Below are 21,873 nucleotides of genomic sequence, written 5' to 3'. Positions count from 1 at the left end.
CATCTTTTTTGTACAATCATTCAGTTAATTTTGTAGGTGTAGGCTTGGAAGAGTCCTGTTCAGTCGCGCGTGCAAAGTTTCCTATGTTTGCAGTGAAACTTCATAGGAAGAAGGCATCTCATACTTTAATACCATTAGGATTATTTGTTTTCTAACAGGAAATCACAATGGGGTTTTTTCTTCCCATAGTTTTGTTGGGGGTTTTTTCCCCTTGAGGTAGAAAGAAGAATGGTTAAGTTTTAGCTATCTAATAGTAACTATACATAAGACCATGAGAAGGCATTCAAACTGTCACAGGTTGATGTTTGTAGGTTGATTGCTTGAAAGATCTCTTTTAGGGGTAAGTTTATCTTCCCAATTGCTTTTACATGTACACTGGTGGACTACAAAATGAACCTTTTGAATCAGTATATTTAAAATAAAACTGATGCCATTTCTTGAAGTGTTAGTTACCGATTTTTGACATATTTCTCTGTCTTTTGACATCGATTAATCTTACCACAACTTTTAAACACCAGTTTATAGACATAGCCCTGAAAAAAGTATTTGGCATCTAATTAGTTCTAACAGTAAAATACCGCTTTTCTACACAAACAAACAATCTTGCACTTTGATCAGACATGGTATACTTCAATAATTACCTGAGGGTTTAGAAATAATCACCTAAACCCTTTTCTGGTGCTTTACTTCCATTTTCTGACACTGCAGTCCCACCTTTGGTTTGTCTCAAAATAAAAATCTAACACATTTCAAAAACTATCCTTTCAGTAGTCTCATCAGCTTATTTCAAATAAATTATGGCATACAGACATACATTCCAAGATTCACTGTGGATTAATGATTTTATTGTGTCATGACATTTCTCATGCAAGTGATTGATCTTCAATGTAACCTGGTAAACACCACCCATCCAATTTAAGTTAACTTCGGTAAAATCTCCTACAGAAGGCTGAAACTGTCTTCTGTATGATTAAAGAATAGATAACACCAAAGTGCCACCTACTGGAAAGCCAGTAACTGAGGAAACTCATCCCTAATTATACAAAGGGGATGAGCAGAACATCAATACCAGAAATAAATGATACTTCCTAATGTACTTCAGACCAAACAACTGCCACCTTTCCAGTGTACTGCTGTATACACAACAGGTCGACAAGCACATCGACCTAGCTTGAAGAAGCAGAGCTGTAAAAGACAAGCCATCAGCTCTCATTTCTGCCCTGGCCAGTGGTACTTCTCCTCTACCCTAGTTGGGAGACAAGACATCAACAGGCCCCAGAAGAAGAGTGGGGCAGAGGAGGTTTTCCACTGTCAGGTGAGGGGAAAAAAAAGGCAATAAATATGCAAATTGCATACATAGGATTATGCCATTTCATATTTCACCCTACCAGGTTATAAAAGCCATCCATAGTATTTTCACTATCTATGAATAATTTCTAGACTCTTTAGGGATCACTTTAACAAGACCTCTATCTTAGCTCTAGCCAACATCGGTCCAAACGCCTGCTCAGCGCTTCTGTTCACTGCCCCTCGCATGCAGAGTGCTGCGGGTGGGTTCCAGTCACGCTCTTCCGCGCACCAGAGGCTGCCCAGATCCAGCTGGTAGCGCTGCAGCAACACCTAAGATGACCATCCACGTACAACCTGACAGCATGACAAGGTGGGGGACACACATCTTATCTGTGAGTCACGCTCACACAGATTTTAAAGACAAAGAGAGCATAAAGGGGAAAAAAAACAGTTAAGATTTACCTTTCTGTTGAAAGTATATGTATCAATTTCAACAAAAATTCACTGAACATCTGAGGACAAGTTGAAGAAAGGTGCACTTGTAATCGAGTAAGAAATTCTTGCATAGCTTGCGTTGCTGTTGGCCCAACCTAGAAAGAAATGCATTTTAAAAAGTATTATATAAAACTGAAATGTTTTCAAGAACATTAAGTAATATATAACAAGAACGTTTTCTAAGAACAGAGAAGTACTGTGTAGCTTAACTTGCTTTCTGAAAAATTTTATAGGGTTTTCACAGGAGAAGTATTATGTATCAATTTATATTATGTGTTTTTCTATTACTAATCACGAGTAAAAAGCACATAATTCATTTTTTTGCCTAAGACTCGTTTTTGCAGCTTGAGACACTATCTTTTCAGCATGCAAAGTATGCTTCACACAGAATACCTTTCAGTAATAATCTGAACGTTTTTCCACAAAATACACATTCACACATAAGTGCTTTAAATTAATGGCACTGCACAATGTTTAAGTTCTGGAAAAGATTATGTATTTCCTGGAAAATCTTCTGGAACATAATGGAAATACCAGGTGTTTTTTGTCTCCTAAGTGTTTCTGAGACTCCTTGCAAATATTAAATACGAGTAAGTTGAATTGGGCTTTTTTTAAACACTATTCACAGATGTTTCAAAGACTCCAAAAAGGAAAAACAAAACTAGTTGAAATTAGGAGAAACTGTAGACACCACGTGAACGCAGAAATAAGCAGAAAATCGAAGCATAATTTTAAACTTCAGAATTATTAGATATTTAAACTTAACTTTCATTGGCATTTTTATCCCAGCCCAACAAGATTTCAGGGAACTGACTGAACTATTTACTTTTTTCATGCATGTAATCAATGAATCCTAACATGGAACTTATTTACTGACATATCACACGGCATTCTGTCCCTGTGGCAAGACTCCAGAGAGTTGTAAAAATGTACAATCACTGTGTATCACCAACACTAACTTCCCTATAGCTGCTCATCAGAACCCACTAAGACTATAACCAAAAAAAAGAAACAAGCCAAGAATATAATGAATTATGAATAACACATATTCATACCAAGTATATTGAAATCCTATTACAAAGAGTTTTTCTCTTATTTTAATTGCTAGTTACCTGTGGACTGTGTTGATTTGTTCCATGAGGATTAGTGCCGGAAAGAAATTTCACTAACACATGAATGAGGTTTGGATCTGACACCAACAATTGGGCAGTACTTTCCTGAGCTCCAATGGCACTGCTTGGACCAGCTTAAACACAGACACAAAAATTAAATCTGTAATCTTAAGCATTAAATGAAAACCAAACACTTATGCTGCATATCCCTTATACTTATTTCATGATGTGTAAATATTCTCAGCAAAGCCAGCTATTGAAAGCTGTTTACTCAGGACTACTATTTTGAGCATAGAGATTTCCATTAAGTACAGATACAAACCCCCAGAACTGTCCGATCAGTATTCCAATCTTGCTAAGGCAGTATCCTTGAAAGTAGAACTTCATTTCGTAGAAGCAATATATACAGACATTATGATTAGCTCTCTTTGCTAGACCAAAACTTTAATAAGGCTTAAGTGCATTGGCTAGTTTGTCAAGAGACCACAAGGATTGTTTATCCTGTAAACAATCAAGATTTTTGTCCTTGGCACATTCAGAGACTTCTCATCATTGACTAAAACGATAGGGACCTTAACAAATAAGAAGTAAAAGTAAAATACACCCTTCAATGATCAAACAAATGAACTTTATTAAATGTGAAGTCTTATTCATTCAGTAGTGGTATACTCAATCAATTCAAAATACAACTTGAAAAAGCATAGCTACCTACTTAATAAAAATACGTATTCTCGTAATACTACGCCTATCTAAATGAAGTGACAGGTTATTACATGCTGAAGATGTGATCTCTTTCAGACCACCGCATCATACAGAAAAGATTTAATTGAGAGGAAACGATGCTGTGGTACGAGAGCTTGGCTGGCATTCCTTCGCCTCCCAAGACAAGATTCTTAATCAGGAAGGCTGTTAAAGGAACTGAATCCTTCCTTAAACCAAGGAAAGTTAAACCAAAGATCCCAACCAGGAGGAAAATGTCTCTGTCAAAACCAGAATTAAACCCTGACTGCTTCCATTTCAGCTGAAAAGCTTTCAGAGCAATGAAATAAAAATAGCATTGGAAAGACACTTGCTATGAGGAGAAATCCTTACAGGAAGATGCAAGGAGAAGATAATTCACAGGAAGTTTTCCCCTTATCAAATGCCATTTTATTCTCAAACTATAAACAGATTTCTTGCCTCAGATGAATGCAGAAAATGAACACTGAAAGTTTCTTGAACAGCTATACAAACTGGTTTGCATTGGTGTACCAACATTAGTAGTGGAACAAGCCTGTATGGCTACGACTGATGGCATGGCAACAGCTGGAGCTGACCGAAAGGAAGAAAGCATCCCGCCGCATTCCAGCTCCATCATACTGTACGCCACAAGCCTGCTCTAGTTTACGTGTGATAGTGCAAAAGATGAAAACACTAGGTCTTGTCCGGGTGGGGGACACCCCTGTAAAGAGTAAGCACATCATTGCACAGGTTCTCTGAAAGAGGAACCAGACATTTCAGAACAACAGAGAAGCCTTCCATTGCAGGATGTGCCTCGGAAACACCACTCTGGGTGAACTGATCAAGTTTATCTTCCCCTGCTAAATCTGCACCCCTGAAGATTTACTGAACTAAAACATACAATATGCTGATTTTCCCTCTAAGAAAACTAGGTATGTAGGCTGGTGGTGCTGGGGTGTCGGTTGGTTGGTTTTTGGGGGGTGTTTCTGAGTATATCACAATATAAGTTAAAATTTGAAGTGACACTCCGGTCACTAAGAGTACTAACTTGCCTTTTGGGTTGGTTGTTTTATTATTTTTTTTTTTTAAAGAGTTCCACTTAAAAACTGTTTTGAAATTTAAAGACAAATCACTGTCACTAAAATTACATGCAACTGCAGCTAACTGAGAGAAGTGAATAGCATTTTGTTATTCTGTTTTTCAGTTTTTCGTAACTTTTCACTGTTTTCAGTGTAACTTCATCATTCAAATTTTGGGTATGACTACAGTTTTGAGACAGATGTCACTTGAGTTTGTCCAAAAGTATCAAGTATCAAATTAATTTTAAAATAAGTGCTCAAAGGGCCCCAAATATTTATAATTTTATTTGAAGAAGGGACATACTTTCATGCTTTCCTGCATTCCTGAATGGTACCCTCATAGACAGAAGGTATTTAATTTTCTTCAGACCCTGAAACACCTATGAAGTCTATAATGATCAGTATGATAAGCAACACTGCTATTCAACATTGTTCTTTTTTAAAAAAGAACACAAACCAAAATGAACTCTCCATCGAAACTACAGCTTTTAAAATATGTATGCCTGCATTTTGCTGAACAGGGCACGCTTGGCATATAGCTTCAAGTCGTTTAAATTGTTCCCTTGGAGTTTTTTTTGAAAGTAACATTATTTTTAGAACTCTAGCTTTTTCGTGCTGTGTTCACCTTCACTTGTTAGGTCTGTACCGTAACGACTTCGTTAAATCTGGCTATTTGTGAAGTCTTTACAGCTTAACACAAGCAGATTACATTAGAACTTCTCCAGAACGGACAGTCCCAGCCCATCTCCTCTAGGCAAGCAGCAGCCAAGTCCACATGCCAACCCTCAACTCATTTCCTTCCAGGATTAGAAGGCTCCATAGTTTTTCTACTGTTTCCCAATAGGGTTGATTCTATAACTGAATATCTACCTCTTCATTACTTCCTATGTTATTTTGGTTTTATATTTTGTATTTAACAGCTAAAAATATCACTACAATATAAAAACTCACTCTTTTTTTTCTACATGGTATTCATAGTCTGACATGTTTTGTTTGATGTTCTAACTCAGATTGCAGGACTACATTATCTGCTGTCAGGTAGTGTTTACGCTCAAAACACTGGTCTCAAGCAGTATTTCTGGTGACAACAACCACAGGTAAGCAAAAGGGCACGTCAGGAGAGCATGAATATTTCTTGCTAAAGGAACAGATGAGTAAATGCACTATGACAATGATTTGACAGATGACAGCTGTTTACTTTAGAGAACTGTAGCTCTTGAGAAATTTTTCTTAGCCAGGTATCACAGATTTGCTTATACCTATCTTCCTCTACATGGCACTAAATGGTTCTAGATGTCACCCATCAAACACTGATTTTAAACACCATCCTTGCAAAATTTGTCCCTGTAACCAATTGACTTGTAACCAACCAATTAAGGTGACTGTTCTGAAAAGAAATGGTATGGGTATTGGGTTTATCCCAGGCAAGAGTTTCTGAAGCACAGAAGTTACACAGCCTGAGCTCTCATTCTGAAGACATTTATCAGCACATAATGGCATAATGAAGAAAGATTTTCTGACCATGTCTTACCCTGTACAGTGGTTGCTCATAAAACCCCAACACAGGACAGTTCCCCAAAAAAGTCTGCCCTGTACTCAGGTGGGGGAAAAACACCAAGTAAAAAGCCTTGATGACTCCTGAAGAAATCTAGTGTTTTAGAAAAATAACAAAGAAACAGCTTTGAACATAACATCAGGATGAGATCTCTAGAACCACCTCATTTCTCATGACAAAATTTCCTAACTCATTAACTGCTTAAAGAAATCTTCAGAGTACAATAGTTCAGGAGCAGGTCCAAAGAGACCACTCGTAAAATCCAAGTACGGCAAGACCCTTACCTAGAAAGAATGGAAGAGTATGAAAAAGCACACACCCCCTCCCCCCTTTTTTATCTCTTTCATTTCCTTTCCTTTCTTCTATTTAAATGAAAGACTGGTGAAAAACAGAACGGCTGAATGTGTATCAAACAGCAATAATGAATTTCAGATAAATAAAGAAAACTTAAGAAGGATGTTCTCTGAGAAGGCTTTGAGATCCAATGGTTTTGAAAAATAGAGACAGTGGGATTTTCTCACCATAATCTGTCAATATAGTGAAGATATATGAACAATTTGTACTTATAGCTGAAAACATTACAGAATTAAAGAGAATACAAGAGAAACTTGACGCTAAAGAAAGTTGACACGTCACATTTTTTTGGTTTTAGGAACAACTTGTCTTTGAAATTGTTCACTCTCTACTGGCTGTAAATATTAAAAAAAAACCCCTCAAAAACCTATCTCTCCTGGGAAGTGTGATCTTGAAAGCTGACGAGAACCCTTGTGAGACACTGTCTGTAATGGCTTAATAGACTATCATTAGTCCCAGTTCTGAACTAAAGCCTATGGAAAACAAAATTATTGATTGGAGAAGTGCTCTGATAGATCCCACCTTCAGTTGTCAAGAACTGAACAGAGGGTGTTTCACTTCTTATATGTGACAACTCAGTGCCATTGAGACAGAATATTACCTTCAGTTACCAGCTACTGAGGAACACTGGCACAGAAGTTATCTGATGGGTGCTTAAACCTGCTTAACTCCTGATTCTACCAGTGAATATGGGAAAAGGGGCAATGAAGGGATCTAGATCTGCACATCTGTTAATGCACACACATGTATAAAAGGAGCCACACCTCCAACCCTTTACCCTGCAGGAAGCTTGCAGCTCCAACCCTTTCCAACCTTGGGCTCACAACCCTACATGCACGAAAATCCACAGCCACATTCGCAGGCTGAAGTGCGCCTGTGAGGAATCAGTGGTTGCTTCTGAGCAGATTTCATTCACATCATCACTTACTGGCCTCAGGCAACTGCCTAAGAAACTCCAGCAAACACGCAGCTGCCTGCCTGTCAGGGCCAGAGCACACTGAGCCTTGTACCACTTGGAAGAGATTCACATATGCTCTCAGTGGCGCACACCACACAATTTTTGGAAATTGCTAGTCTACAGTTACAGATTGGGAGCATTGAAAGTACACATGGGTGTTAACTTCAGACACTGTTATCCTACAAATCAGGCCACGTTCTATCTCAAATATCAAGAACAAGATGGAGGTCTCAGTTTATGAATATCGATTAAGTCACTTTCATTAGTTTATTCACAGCTCTACTGCTTCACCTACTAGGAAAAATTGCAGTAGATTTTTGTGAGACTGAGCTGCTCAGCCTGGGGAAGAGGATGCTTACAGTGTCTGGTTGCCACCTGCAGCTAAAAATCCAATTGAGACTAAGAAAAGGAAGGTGGTCACGTGCTGGGAGGGGTGACGCAGGGGTGCTGTGGGATCTCTAGCCTTGGAGGAACTCAGGCTGTGACTGCAAAAGGCCCAACCTACTTCTAATGACATTTTCTTTCACCACTAAGGTATCAGATTCCCATGGTAGAAGCAATTCAAAGAGCCCACTCTTGAAAAGCCTGAAGTTATGGAAAACCAACAAAAGTACTGATATGACAAAACCAAAGTTCTGGTAGTCTTTCAGATAGGAATCAACACCCACTCATTTGTACATCACTAAAACAGGCAATCATAAAAAAAAACACCAAACAAAAAACAACCCAAAACTTACCATTAAGCTGCATATTTGTCATGAGAGTTAGGCTATGAAGCACAAGGCACCACGTCCGGAGCAAGGTATTAGGATACCACGCCAGAACTGACAGGAAGCTAGTTACTGAAGCTGTCAAGAAAAACATGTTTTCCCAAGCTTTAATGTTCAGGGTATTAGTATCAATTTCTTATTTTTACTGTAAGGTGCATTATTTATTATTATTAATATTATTGTTTGATGAATTTACTTTGTTTTGACAACTGTCACTCCAGGAAATTAGGAAAAGCAGCCTTACCAACACTTCACAGAAACCGGCCCACAGAACTTTCTACAACACCCAGACCCTGACATCTCGGAGAAAACAATGCAAAGTAACTAGTTTCAAAACGCTCTTGTGGAAGTCAGCGTAACAGGTTTATTATACCACGCCTTAATGTTTTGGACTATCATGTTTTGGACACATATCACATGCAGCACAACCGCTATGACATAGTCCCCACCACAGAAACATGGTGGGATGACTCCCATGAGTGCTGTGCTGCAATGGATGGCCATAAGCTCTTCAAAAGGAACAGGCGAGGTAGAAAAGGCAGTGGGGTGGCTCTCGATGTTAAGGAGTGTTTTGACTGCATAGCACTCAACAACTGTGATGGAGTGGTTGAATGTTTATGGGGGTAAGGATGAGGAGGAAGGCCAGTGAGGCAGACATCCTGCTGGGAGTCTGTTATAGACCGCCCAGCAAGATGAAGAGGCTGATGACATGTTCTACAAGCAGCTGGCAGAAGCCTCAAAATCACTAGCCCTTGTTCTCATGGTGGACTTCAGCTTACCAGACATCTGCTGCAAATACAACCCATCAGAGAAGCAGCAATCCAGGAGGTTCCTGGAGTGCAGGGAGGATAACTTCCTGACACAGCTGGTGAGCGAGCCCGCCAGGGGAGATGCCTCGCTGGACCTCCTGTTTACTAACAGAGAGGGACTGGCAAGCGATGTGGTGGTCGGAGGCAGTCTTGGGCTTAGTGACTGTGAAATGATAGTTTTCAACTTTTGGCAAAATAAGGAGGAGGGGCAGCAAAAGCACCACCATGGACCTCCAAAGGGCAGATTTTGACCTGTTTAGGACACTGGTTGAGAAAGTCCCTTGTGAGGCAGTCCTGAAGGGCAAAGGGGTCCAGGAAGGCTTGACTTTTTTCAAGAAGGAAGTCTTAAAAGCACAGGAGCGGGCTGTCCCATGTGCCATAAGCCGAACTGGCGGGGGAAATGGTGTTGAGGTGCTGGAGTGGGTCCAGAGAACGGCAACGAAGCTGGCGAAGGGTCTGGAGAACAGGTCTGGTGAGGAGCGGCTGAGGGACCTGGGGGTGTTCAGCTGGAGAACAGGAGGTTGAGGGGAGACCTTATGGCTCTCTACAGCTACCTAAAACGAAGTTGTCGTGAGGCCAGTGTTAGTCTCTTCTCCCAGGTAACTAACGACAGGACAAGAGGAAATGGCCTCAAGTTGCACCAGGGGAGGTTTAGATTGGATATTAGGAAAAACTTCTTTACTGAAAGAGTGGTCAAGCATTGGACCAGGCTGCCCAGGGAGGTGGTGGAGTCATCATCCCTGGAGGCGTTCAAGAGATGTCTAGATGTGGTGCTGAGGGACATGGTTTAGTGGTGGGCTTAAGAGTGTTAGGATAACGGTTGGACCTGATGATCTTAAAGGTCTTTTCCAACCAAAATGATTCTATGTTTCTATAAGATACTGTAGATTTTCTAAACTACACAGTATAACACACTACAAAACCAAAATAATCTGACATGGCTTTATATTACATTAGTCGTCTGATGCCAAGAAGGAATAGGGCTTCCTGCCATGGCCAACCCCTTTGATGATAAAGGTAGGATAGTACGCCAGGTGAAGGAATTTGTCAGAGAAGTGCAGACAGGTGCACAGTTCACCTTAGACCAAGAGGTGTATTTTTAAAAAACCTCTTGGGAGTAATGACGAGTTAAGATCCACAACCTTTACAATTTAATTTCTGAGGAGATTATGAAATTCAAAGAATCACCTCTCAGTTACACACTAGCTAAATATTTGTCATGTTAAGAAGATAAGCCCACACAACCTCTTCAATAAGAACAGAGAAATTATCTAAACACTGATCTTATCAAGAATACTTACTGTAATATTTTTTGCTTATTAGTAAAAACGGAGTACTTAAAAAAACCTTATCTTACACTTCCTGAAAATTAATTTCCCATCTTTAATGTACTTTACCTTGGTTCAAGGAAATTACAGGTATTCGGTTTGCGTTATAAAGGAAAATATCAGCGCCACTATCTTTACTTCCAGAGGAGCTGGAATTCAGGCTTAATGTGAGCCATAACTGTAAAAGGGATTCAAGCTGAAAAAAAAAAGGGAAAAAACCTACTATCAGACCAAACTCAAGTTATTTTCCAGAACTTCAAAGCATAAAAGGTTTTCTGTTTCCGTTTTAAAAGCCTTATTTATCTACACTCTCAGCTGCTACTGACACACACATACACACATACCCTTTCTTCCACTGGCTTTGAAGATTCTGATAAACATAACATTCAAGGCAAATTCAACAAAACTAGCAAATGCTTCTTTATGTTTTTGCAATTGATTTCTTCTAAATGCAGTTAAGTTTCTCTTAGGAAGTTTCTTCAAACTTATGTTAAAAAAAAAAAAGCAGCTTTACACACTGCTCAGAAATGTCTGTATCATAACCTTACTCCTGTAACACTGGCTTGCATGTAAGCTTTTGGAACATCTCAATATAGGAAATTATCCAAAAGCCAATGTAATTACCAGGAAACCTCCTTTACTATCAGAGAGACACTGACGCTTACTCTGAATAACTCCCTTGAAGAAAATAACTATTTAGATATCCTGAGGAAGCATCAAGGTCCTTTACACCACAAACTATTTTGGATGAGATATACAAAGAATGATTGAGGGATTGAGTCAGCCACCCAGTTAAAACAAACAGGCAGGCTTCTAAATCACTCATATATAGCATGCACGGCATTCCTTTGTATGCATCAGGAAAAGCGTTGCTAAACCAACGACTTCTCAAAAAGCACACTTTTAATGTTAACATTTAGGATCACTGGATAATTCAGGTTGGAAGGGACCTCTGGAGGTTATCCAATCCAATCCTCTGCTCAAAGAAGGGCCAAAGAAGACACCAGACTGCCTTGCTCAGGGGTTTGTCCAGCCGAGTTTTGAAAACCTCCACAGATGGAGATGGCACACTTAGTGACACTCTTAATTAATAAGCTAACAACTATCTTTAAGTGAACCTACAAACTTGGTTTTACATAGGAAAATGTACACCCACTTCTTCATATAACAAGAAATGCCCAACTTGATAAAAGCTTTCAGCAGCTCATCTATTACATTATTGGTGCTACTGTCCATGACAGCCTCATAAGCAATAAAGCCCCTAACAGGTTACTTCATCCTAAGTAGAAATAAGCATAGGAAAATTACTTTCAAATTTAGAGGTAAACACTACCAAAACATTTCAAAGTTTGTAATTCTATACCTGAACATGGTGGACTTGTAGCATGGAAAAGAGTTTGTTGAAGCATGCACTCAGCATAGGTATAGATGACAACTGTACCATCAACTGGGCATTTTGGTTAGCAGCATGTAATCCTCTTAGCAATGAATCATCTGTTCCGCTAGGAGACTGGGTTACTGAAACAGAAACCAAAAAAAGGACCATCCCTCCATGAATTATTTTGTAAGAGTTGCTAAAAGTAATTTCATATTTATTTCCTTGCATTTTATACTTAGAAGGAGAGACACTTATTTTATAATTTACAAGAACATTTCCAATGTAGTGTTCAGCTGAGTTGCACTACTGATTACCATACTGTGAAAGACATGCTTCAATATCAGATATCTCCATCTTCACAAAAACTGGTTTTGAAAGTGAGCCCACACAAATACATTTCCCACCGTCCTTGCTGAGCATGTTTTGACAACACAATCTTAAGAGAAACAAATGGAACATCTCTTTCGTGCATCATGGTAAGATTATTGCAATCAGTGATAAACTTCCAGACAGTAACAGCTGAGGATGTCATCAAACCTATTCCATCATCAGATAGTCAGCTAATGACTGAACGCATATTAAAGTGGCTACAAAGAAGAATATCTTAACAAAATGGGCACTGCAACTCACTGAAAATATGTTCAAAAGTAAATCGGCATCATGAGTGGTTTTGTAACATAAAGCTTACTGAACAGCTGAGTTCAAAACTGTGTTCAAGTATTTTCACTTTCATCACTGAGTAGGTGAAACTGCCAAGTGCAAATCAGCTTTCAAACAGCTGACATTTCACAGTGAATGGAAGAATGAAGCTTCACAAAACCAGGAAGCTTAACGTTTCACTTGCACCTAGACCAGAAAATGAAAACAATTCCTCCATTGTAGTATAAAGCACTGTAAAATGAATCCTGCATATTTGACCAGTTCCACAAAATGTCTGAAATATATGTATACACATAATTCAAAAATCTGAATAAAGAAGTATCTCTAAAGCTCAGCCTAACAAGAAAACTCAAGCAAAATACAACTTTTTCTAAGCTGCTAGATGACTGCAGAAAAAATTAGTACAAATTTCAAAGCATCATGGTCATTACATGAAGAGAATTATTTGACAAGATTTAGTTACATGTAGGGGACGTGTTTGTTAACGCCTGTAGAATGGAATCAGCCTCCAGCGTGGACATCATTTTCAGCATCAGCTCAGCCTGCTGTTCAAGTCCAACTTCTAGACGTGCATCTAAAGCTACACAAAGCAACAAACGGGGTAAAACGGAATTATATCAAAGACATATATAAATAGTCACTCTAACTTCCTGTGCAAGCCATACAGACACACAGTACACACTAAACTGAAAAAAAAAAAAAATCTCAGTATCACCAACCAGAAGATTCATTTCATATACGACAGAAGCAGAATGTAGGAACTTATACTCTGAACTGAAGTTCCTTATAGACACGAAACACATAATTAATAAAATACTAAATTCCCATGAAACACACAGATATTAAAGCGACTGTGAAAAGAAGTATCACACATGACTAAACCTGCATATGTTTAGGCCTGTTTTTCCTAAGGTAATAGCTCTCAAATAAGAGCCAAAAAGCTGGTTTTCCCCCATGTGGCAGGGGAAAGCTGTATCACTCCAGCTCAGTAGGGCATAGCCAATTATCCAAAATATCAGCCAACTAGAAAAGAGCTCCAAAACTTTACAGAGAAAATAGGAATGATTTAAAACTGACTGTAAGTGTGCATGCAAAAGTGTTAAAAAATAGTAAGATTTTCTGCTATGTTAAGCTGTATATAAACTTCACATAATATTCTCTCAGTTACCACAGAAAAACTGTGGCATATAGAAAATTTAATTCTTTCCACTTACTGCCCGTGGAGATTGTTAACATAATTTCATATCCAAAAGTATCGAATACACTATCCACCACAGAAAAGAGACCCTAACCAGAACTTTAGTTCATTGCTTACCTTGAGAGACCGAAACGCTCACAGTTTGTGATCCATTTTTCTCTGTAGTCACTGGTGGTTTTGCAACTGGAATTCCAACACCTCCAATGTAAGGATTGTAATTGTAGGTGCCGTAGTCTGCACCCCAGTAATCGTACCAGGTGCTGCTTATAGGCTTAAAGACCAAAACAACAAGAAAAGAAAATGGCAACTCTTTAGACTGCTCAGGTATAAAAATAGGATTTGTAATGACTAACAACAAACATTGAAGCTACAGGAGATTGGATCCAATACCTTTAGCAAATTTTGTTTCAATTTTTATTGCAGTATAAGCTACTGAATCCTTAGTGATTGTCAAAATCCAGCAATGTAGTTAGCAGTCTCAAAAATTCAAGAAGCCAACTTGAAAATGTTATCATCAGTTTTTATTCACACATATGTACCATACTGTAAATTGGAAGTGGAGTATCACACAGATAACTTGAGAAGTTACTTATTAAGACAGAACACCATGTTATTAACCGTACTGTTAAAGTACCTTGAAGCCTCAGTGGGGCTCAGGGATTATTTGCACTGAGCTCTCCAAAAGAAAGAGTTGAATAATCTCTCCTCAAGCGTCATATTTTAAGACTCTAAGGAAACATATGGATCACAAAAAAAAAATAATAATGTAAGGCTGTATGAAGGCAATATGTGTATGCCTGTCTTTTCAAGAGCAAGATCCAATACCAACTGTCATTTTATAGATACAGAAGCAATCTTCAGAAGGATTAAGAATTAAGTAGTGTTTTTCTGGCTGTTTTTTAGAGGCCATCCAATCAGGCAGTAAGATCATGAAGATATCTGTGGATGAAGTGGACTTAAGGAGCACTGCCACATGAAATCACAGGAGAATAAAGGAGGGGGGAAACATCAGTAACACAAAAATTAAAGAGTAAGTGAAATTTTTGGTAGGATGAGACTCAAAGGAAAAATCTTTACGTGACAGGTAATCAGTGGAAAGACATATGAGGGAATATAGAAATAAAAGAAAATTTAGTGTTGTCTGAGCAATTGGTGAGAAAGATAATTCAGGTAAACTCAATTGAGGCTGAAGATTTAAGTCAATAGTGAGAGGAGTGGGAAATCTCCAAATGACAGCATCATCCTTATGGATAGAGCAAAAAAGACTCAACTTGTATTACGAACACTTGTGTTTCTTTACAACCAAAATACTTTTGGTTTTTAATACACCTTGGCAACATACTATTACTAAACGTAATTTTACTACCCCTGATATGTTTAACATCCATTTTAAGTATGTAATAATTTTCTTGTTCCACAGTGAAGTGAGTTTTGAAGTTAGTTGCTTCTCCTCACAGTCTGAAGCTGGTCTGAGCACTAGCTACTACTGACTTTTTTTTAAAACACAATACTAGCAGTATTAACTCTTAGATCAATCACAGAAGCAAATGGCACTCTATTCTTAATAAAAAAGGATAAGACTAGATCTTATTTTTTTTATATATTACGATTTTGTTGTCTTTCACATATGCTAAAGTATGAGTAAACTCAGAACCTCTTGTTTACACAGAAATCTTCATGAAAAAGCAAAATGTTCTGTGGTCAACTGAGATACAAATACATTCGAGATGTGAACACAATCTTTATATTCTTTCTTGTCATTCTATACCAAACCTTTATAAAAAGCTAAAAGCTGGTCTAAGACATCAAATACCACTCATGAAGAAGCGTTAAGAGAGAAACGATTTTGCTATTTCACATGTAAAGGTTATCCTGAAAACTTGGTGTGTCATACCTTGAACACTTTGGCTGCAAGGGGATCTTTTTCCAAATCAATATCCAAAGGATCAATATCAACTTCCATCAACTCTTGCAGTAGTTCAAGGTCAATGTCCTTATCTTTTTCCAAAGATGACAGAGGTGGAGCACCTTTGAATGATTAAAAGAGTATTAATACCACCAAGTACAAACTATAAATCATGGATATATCATACACTTAATGAATAATTTTAAGGTTTTTTAATATCACAGCTCTTAGTGGAAAAAGTTAATGAATGCAATCAAGTTGCCTTTTTAAAATAATTGCAAAATAACTATTTTTTACTGATCAGATGTAAAACCAAGTTGAAGAATTGCTCGTATTCTGCCTATATTTTGAGAAACTAATTATCATATCACCAAAAATCCTTTATTCATAGTTTGATGGATGAGTAACAGAAAAGGTTTTTTTACTTTTTTCAGTATACATATATACGTCAAGATTATGGAATAATTTACCTGTGATGTCATGTGTCAAAGGCTCATCTATTGTTTCCACTAACTGAACTGTGGACTGTTGGAGAGAGTCATCAGAATCCCCAGCTGAAGCTCCAGCATCTTCTCCCAAAGCACTTTCTTCCATAGCTTCAGCAGCTATCGGTGCCAACAACTCTCCTACACATCAGATTAAGCAGACAACTCCATTTCAAGCTTTATTCCAGCTACAAATCAACATCCTAGTGTCTAGGCCACCCGTCTGTTTTTCTTCACCCAACTCTGTCCCGGTGTGGCGGGGACAGGAGCCCAGCCCAGCCGTGCCAGGCCGGCCGTCGGCAGTCCCGGGCCAGCCAGGGCAGCTGCCCCCAGTGAGCTGCCGGTGCGGCCCACCCCATCACCTCATGTGCGTTATAAAGGGGGGAGGCTGGCTGAGGAGGGGCAGCTCCTGGGGGGTTCCTCCTGCTCCTCCTCTTTCCCTCTCCTGAGGGCTGTGAAGGCCAGACATCCTAGGCTGTGTATAACTGTGTACTTCATTGGTTTTGCTGTTTCATTAAACCTGTCCTTGCTTCAGTCTTCGGACCACCTCTCCTTCTCCCAATTCCCCCTCTCCGCTGAGGAGCGGTGATGGGTGACTGCTGTAGTTTAGTCCTAGGTGCAAACTAAACAAAGACAAACTCTACATTCTCTAAAGGCTACTTCTTCAAGGGGAGGAGTTCCGATTATTTGAAAATTATCACGTTCGTATAAATATTAACTTTTCAATGCACATGTCACTAATTCACGACTGACTGTAACTGCAATTTCAAATGGCATTTTTTACACACTAATCTCAATTTTATGTTTTGGGTTTTTTAACTGTCTTAATAGTGTCAGCAGATTCTAACATAATAATAAAAAAAGCCCTAAAACACTAAAGGAAGAAAGTTTCAAGTGTAACATATGTACGAACTAAAAACAAACCTGCTAGAATATCCTGCAGCATACAAGTCAGAGAATACTGAGCCCATGCTCCTCCCCAAGAGATGTCTCCTCTGTTAAAGTCAGTTCCAACAAGAAGCAGCAACAATCTTTCCAACTGAGTCTCATTTACAATCTCACATAAATGAATTGTTGGTCTTGTAGCATTTGCAATTCTAGCAAGGACCTATATAAAAAAAAAAAGTCTATTCATATTTTACACTATGAGAATACCTAATCGCTTTAATTTCTATGATTACTAGATTTTGCTTACAAGTAAATCAGTTTTTTACTGGCCTAAATTTTAGAATTTTACAAGTGTAATTATATGAAAATATTTTTAAACATTTTTTCTATGCAATTTTGAAGCCATCATTCACAAAAGGTGACAGATCACAAAAACTACCTCACCAGAAATTACTAGAAATTTTAATGCTGCAGCTAATTTTCACCATCAAGCCAGCAAAAAAGCAGTCATAGAAAGCTAATTCAATGCAGTCTCCATCGCAACTACAAGACTGATGTGCCATGTTCTGTTTACCTTACAAACAAACAGAAGTAAATCTGCATGGCAAGTAAAGTCCATGGACAAGAGAAAGAGTGCCAGCTTCTGTACTACAGAAATACAGCGTTCGTGTGCCAGTGTAAATGGAAGTGGTTCAATTTCTGGAGTTTCCTTTGCCGTTGATACTTCTGTATCTAAAGTAGAACGAGGCCATTCTGCTGTCCGACGTAAGCGTATTAGGTCCTTGAAGTGCTGCAGAAATTAAATTTGAAACAACAGTTACATTTTAAAACTAATACCCAATTTTTTTTCCCAGTGAAAATCTAAGGCAGCAAAACCAGTAACTGTAAAACTTAAAAAAAAATATTCTAAAAACATATGAGAACCCCAAATGGAATTAAGGCTTTATTGGCAGAAATTTGTTTTGGCAACACGTCATCTCAGGTGAAAGACTTAGAACCAAACTATCCAGTTCCACACAAGTGCCAATTAAGCCTTTACGTTTGCCATAAAACATACTGAGAATATATAGTCTAGAAGTTTATTTTGTACTTCCACACCTGCACATGAAGCTATGGTTACCATGAAGCCAACTGAATACAAAAACAGCTAATATGGAAATGTACCCTTACAAGAATGCTGCCTCTCTCACATTAGATAAATAATCAATAATTTCTAACCTTCTTAATACTTCTAGGGCACAAAAGGCCCATTAGCCACCATAAATTGAACTAATCTCATAGTTCTAGCACTGTCAGGGCTCTACACTACAACCTTTTTGACAGAGGGTCTACAAATTCAATGGAGGAAAGGTGGTGCTTTTATTAATCCTCCCATCCACCAAGCACACACATTTAGCAGCTCAGTACATTGTACCAGCTACACAAGCAGTCTAAAACTAGGGAACACAAACACCTCTTATCTCACTTATGCAGTAGCTACTGAAGTAGACCAGAGAAAGAACTACTTACTAGCACAAAGGTTTCAGCTCTCTTCTAAATGCAATGTTTTAAGTTACACTCAGCTTGTCACAGCTGAAAGTGATTAGTAGGCGAAGCAGTAAAAACTGCATGAAAGGCAACTATCAAATACACAGTAATACCGTAACTACATGTTAAGATACTGCAAGGGGAAAACTCTTTAGTTCATCATGCTTTTTTGATGCAACATGGCTGCTATAAAGTGGAACTTAAGTAGCTGGATGGCATATTTCAGCCATTGACTCATTTAAAGATGTCTCAAGGGGACCACCAGTGGAGTAGCCCTCTTGATATAACCTGCTGGAATAAAGCAGAAGACAGTGCAGGAAAGAACAGCTCATGACAAGCAGAGTTAGTGAAAAAAACAGGCCTTAATTTTTATGCTGGTGTTTAAATTTTGGTGTGGTATTTTTTTTCCCCTATAATTACTGGAAGTTGTTGTAAGATTTCCCTTCAGATTGCCCATAAGGTCCAAAACTCTATAATCACTTTCCACAGGCCTACTTTCAGTCATCCTAACGGATATTAGGACTTCTGGAGCTAGAGAGTAAATATTTAAAGAGATACCTAAGCTTGGTAGCTAAAAAGATTTACACTTTTTTTTGTATCCCCTGCAAAATCCATGTTGCCATCTCCAGAAATGCCTAAATTTCAACACCTCATCTTACAATCAAAACAGTTCTTTTAACTACCACATCCACTCTCAGCATCTCGGGTTTACTGCAAGGTGCCACAACTTAAGTGATAAATACTTTTAGGAAGCTAAGAAGCTTCTGAGAAAGCTCAGAAAACATTCTCAAAAGTCACATTTATTAGTTTGGGGAGAGAGCCATTGGCATGATTACTCAACCAGGAGAGCATCCAGAAGAGTATCATGCACAAAAGTTAGCCATGAAAAAAATATTATTTTACATTTCTATTGGTATATGTTACCCAGAGTTTAAAGATATGACTGGCATTCCCAAAGCTACAGGGTTATTACTGATTTTGGTCATGACTACCTAAAAACCCCTTGTATAAGGATAAACTACTTTTCACAGTGTGAGAAATTTCCAGATGGCTGCTGTTTTCAGCATCAGAATAAACTTGATAGCAGCCATGATGAAATAACTTTTTAAAAGAAGGTCAACATAGGACAAAAATGACTTTGCAGGAACAGGTCTTTTCACACAAAGGACAAGAAGTCAGTTACATTTTCAGAGCATCATACCTTTGAAGTAGCCTGCTTTAGTTTTGCCTGTTCTACTAAAAGTTTGTATGATGATCCTTTGTTGCTTTGTATTTTCTCTTTTTCCATCTGTTCCACCAAAGCCTTCTGTTTTGCTTTTAATAAGTTAAGTTGCTAAAAGAAAATGTTAATAGGAAAAAATGAAAATTTAAGCAATAAGATGTTAAAAGGATCGGTATGTTCATATGATAGTAATCTTCAGTCCAAATTGCAACTTCAGCTTTTGATATACAGTTTATATACAATTTTAACTAAGACAATGTAAGAGGCTACTAGCAGACCCAGAACAGATGAAGTTTAAGAAGAAACAGTATTTTTAAAAGAGCTCAAGACATACATGCCCAGGGTCATAAAAGCTGCATGGTTGCTTTCAGAAATAAAAATTTTGTTTCTTAAGAATTACCAGCTTTTAAATGACAGCTTAGGTGCTTGCACTCAGGTGTACCCAGATTTATCTAGAAAGTAAATTATTGTCCAATGTGGACCAGAGTACATTCCAACACCTGTTTGTTCAGCAGATCCCATGCCCCACGGTTTGAGACGGATGTCGAAGAAGTTAGGCAGCCTTTAGCTACAGAACCAGACATGTGCAAAAGCAAGGCTGACCGAATCCGAAGGCCAAAGCTGTTCTTTCAACAAGTGAGATACACTGCAAATGAGATACGTTTCGAGAAAATAGCCACCACCATGCTGGAAGTCACCTGTTTATGATGTACAAGCTGTTTTCTGATCTTCCGGGAATACAGTCTATCTAGGCTACTGTTGCCTTTAGTAGATCTGCTCAGGCTCTGAGTGTGAAGGCTATTATTTATAAAACTCCACTGGTTTCCTAATGGAAATAGAAAAAAAGAGAAGATATTAACCTTATTAAACTTCACTTAACTTCAGACAAAAACATTTATGTTGCAGCAATTGTTAGCATCTCCATACACTAAACACTAAAGAAACAAGCAAAATCTAACTGCCTTAGTGTTATTATGCAACTGCCACCACTGACGGTAATATTGATGTGTAATTTTAAAATGCAGTGTTACCATCCCGTTTTCATTATTTTTAAAACATAGAAGGAGGTAAGCAAGACTGTCCTAACTAAAAATACCTGAACAGCATCTACAACGTAAAAGCTTGACAGTTTTCATTTTTAGAAAAGATGTTCAACGAAAACCATAGCTAATCCACTTAAATAATAATAAACGGACAAAAAATGCATTTAAAAATACCGAATATAAATACCACAGCAAATACACAAGCAGTTACTAAGTCACACCATTGCCCTTTCTCACAGTACAAACTGTCTCAACATGGTGTACTCTCAATTCCAGGTCCCAGAGTCACAGGATAATACACAGACATTTTACAAATAAAAATCAGTCCTGTATTTTTAACTTTAAAAAAATGGAAAAGGTCACATTTCTAAGGAGAATGGGATGTAAAGAAGCAGACAGCAGTGCAAATAAAATACAACATCCTTTTTAAGATCTAATTTTTCAAGTGAATGAAAATTAAGCTAGTTTTGATAACAAGTCATAGAATCATAGAATCATTAGGTTGGAATAGACCTCTAAGATCATCAAGTCCAACCATTGGCCTAACACCCACCATGCCCACTAAACCACATCTACAAGTGCCACGTTAACATGTTCTTTGAACACCTCCAGGGATGGTGACTCCACCACTTCCCTAGGCAGCCTGGTCCAATGTTTGACAACCCTTTCAGTGAAAAAAATTTTCCTCTTGTCCAATCTAAACCTCCCCTGATGCAACTTGAGGCCATTTCCTCTCATCCTATCGCTTGTTGCTGGGAGAAGAGACCAACCCCACCTCATTACACCCCCCCTTCCAGGCAGCTGTAGAGCCATAAGGCCTCCCCTCAGCCTCCTCTTCTCCAGACTAAACACCCCCAGGTCCCTCAGCCGCTCCTCACCAGACCTGTTCTCCAGACCCTTCACCAGCTCCGCTGCCCTTCTCTGGACACGCTCCAGCACCTCCATGTCCTTCTTGCAGCGAGGGGCCCAAAACTGCCCACAGCGTTCGAGGGGCGGCCTCACCAGTGCCCAGTCCAGGGGCACGATCCCCTCCCTGCTCCTGCGGGCCACACCATGGCTGACACAGGCCAGGATGCTGCTGGCCTTCTTGCCCACC

General features: G+C 38.7%; 1 protein-coding gene across 1 annotated transcript in view; it reads right to left on the bottom strand.

The window, feature by feature from the left end:
• The window catches only part of BIRC6 (baculoviral IAP repeat containing 6), a 188,164-nt gene that overhangs the window by 94,069 nt on the left and 72,222 nt on the right, over positions 1 to 21,873 (bottom strand). The window contains exons 33-45 of the mRNA XM_086461818.1: positions 20,433 to 20,560; positions 19,714 to 19,845; positions 17,560 to 17,775; positions 17,022 to 17,205; positions 16,083 to 16,238; positions 15,601 to 15,734; positions 13,824 to 13,977; positions 12,972 to 13,088; positions 11,834 to 11,988; positions 10,540 to 10,666; positions 8,301 to 8,411; positions 2,898 to 3,031; positions 1,753 to 1,880 (exon numbers count right to left, since the gene is read on the bottom strand). Coding sequence (XP_086317944.1) covers positions 1,753 to 1,880; positions 2,898 to 3,031; positions 8,301 to 8,411; positions 10,540 to 10,666; positions 11,834 to 11,988; positions 12,972 to 13,088; positions 13,824 to 13,977; positions 15,601 to 15,734; positions 16,083 to 16,238; positions 17,022 to 17,205; positions 17,560 to 17,775; positions 19,714 to 19,845; positions 20,433 to 20,560 — 1,876 coding nt within the window. The remainder of the gene's footprint in view (positions 1 to 1,752; positions 1,881 to 2,897; positions 3,032 to 8,300; positions 8,412 to 10,539; positions 10,667 to 11,833; positions 11,989 to 12,971; positions 13,089 to 13,823; positions 13,978 to 15,600; positions 15,735 to 16,082; positions 16,239 to 17,021; positions 17,206 to 17,559; positions 17,776 to 19,713; positions 19,846 to 20,432; positions 20,561 to 21,873) is intronic.

Source organism: Leptosomus discolor, chromosome 2 (assembly GCF_034619465.1).
Source record: "Leptosomus discolor isolate bLepDis1 chromosome 2, bLepDis1.hap2, whole genome shotgun sequence".
Taxonomy (NCBI): domain Eukaryota; kingdom Metazoa; phylum Chordata; class Aves; order Leptosomiformes; family Leptosomidae; genus Leptosomus; species Leptosomus discolor.
Note: the sequence above shows the minus strand (reverse complement) of the source record. Positions and strands in the feature narration are given on the sequence as shown.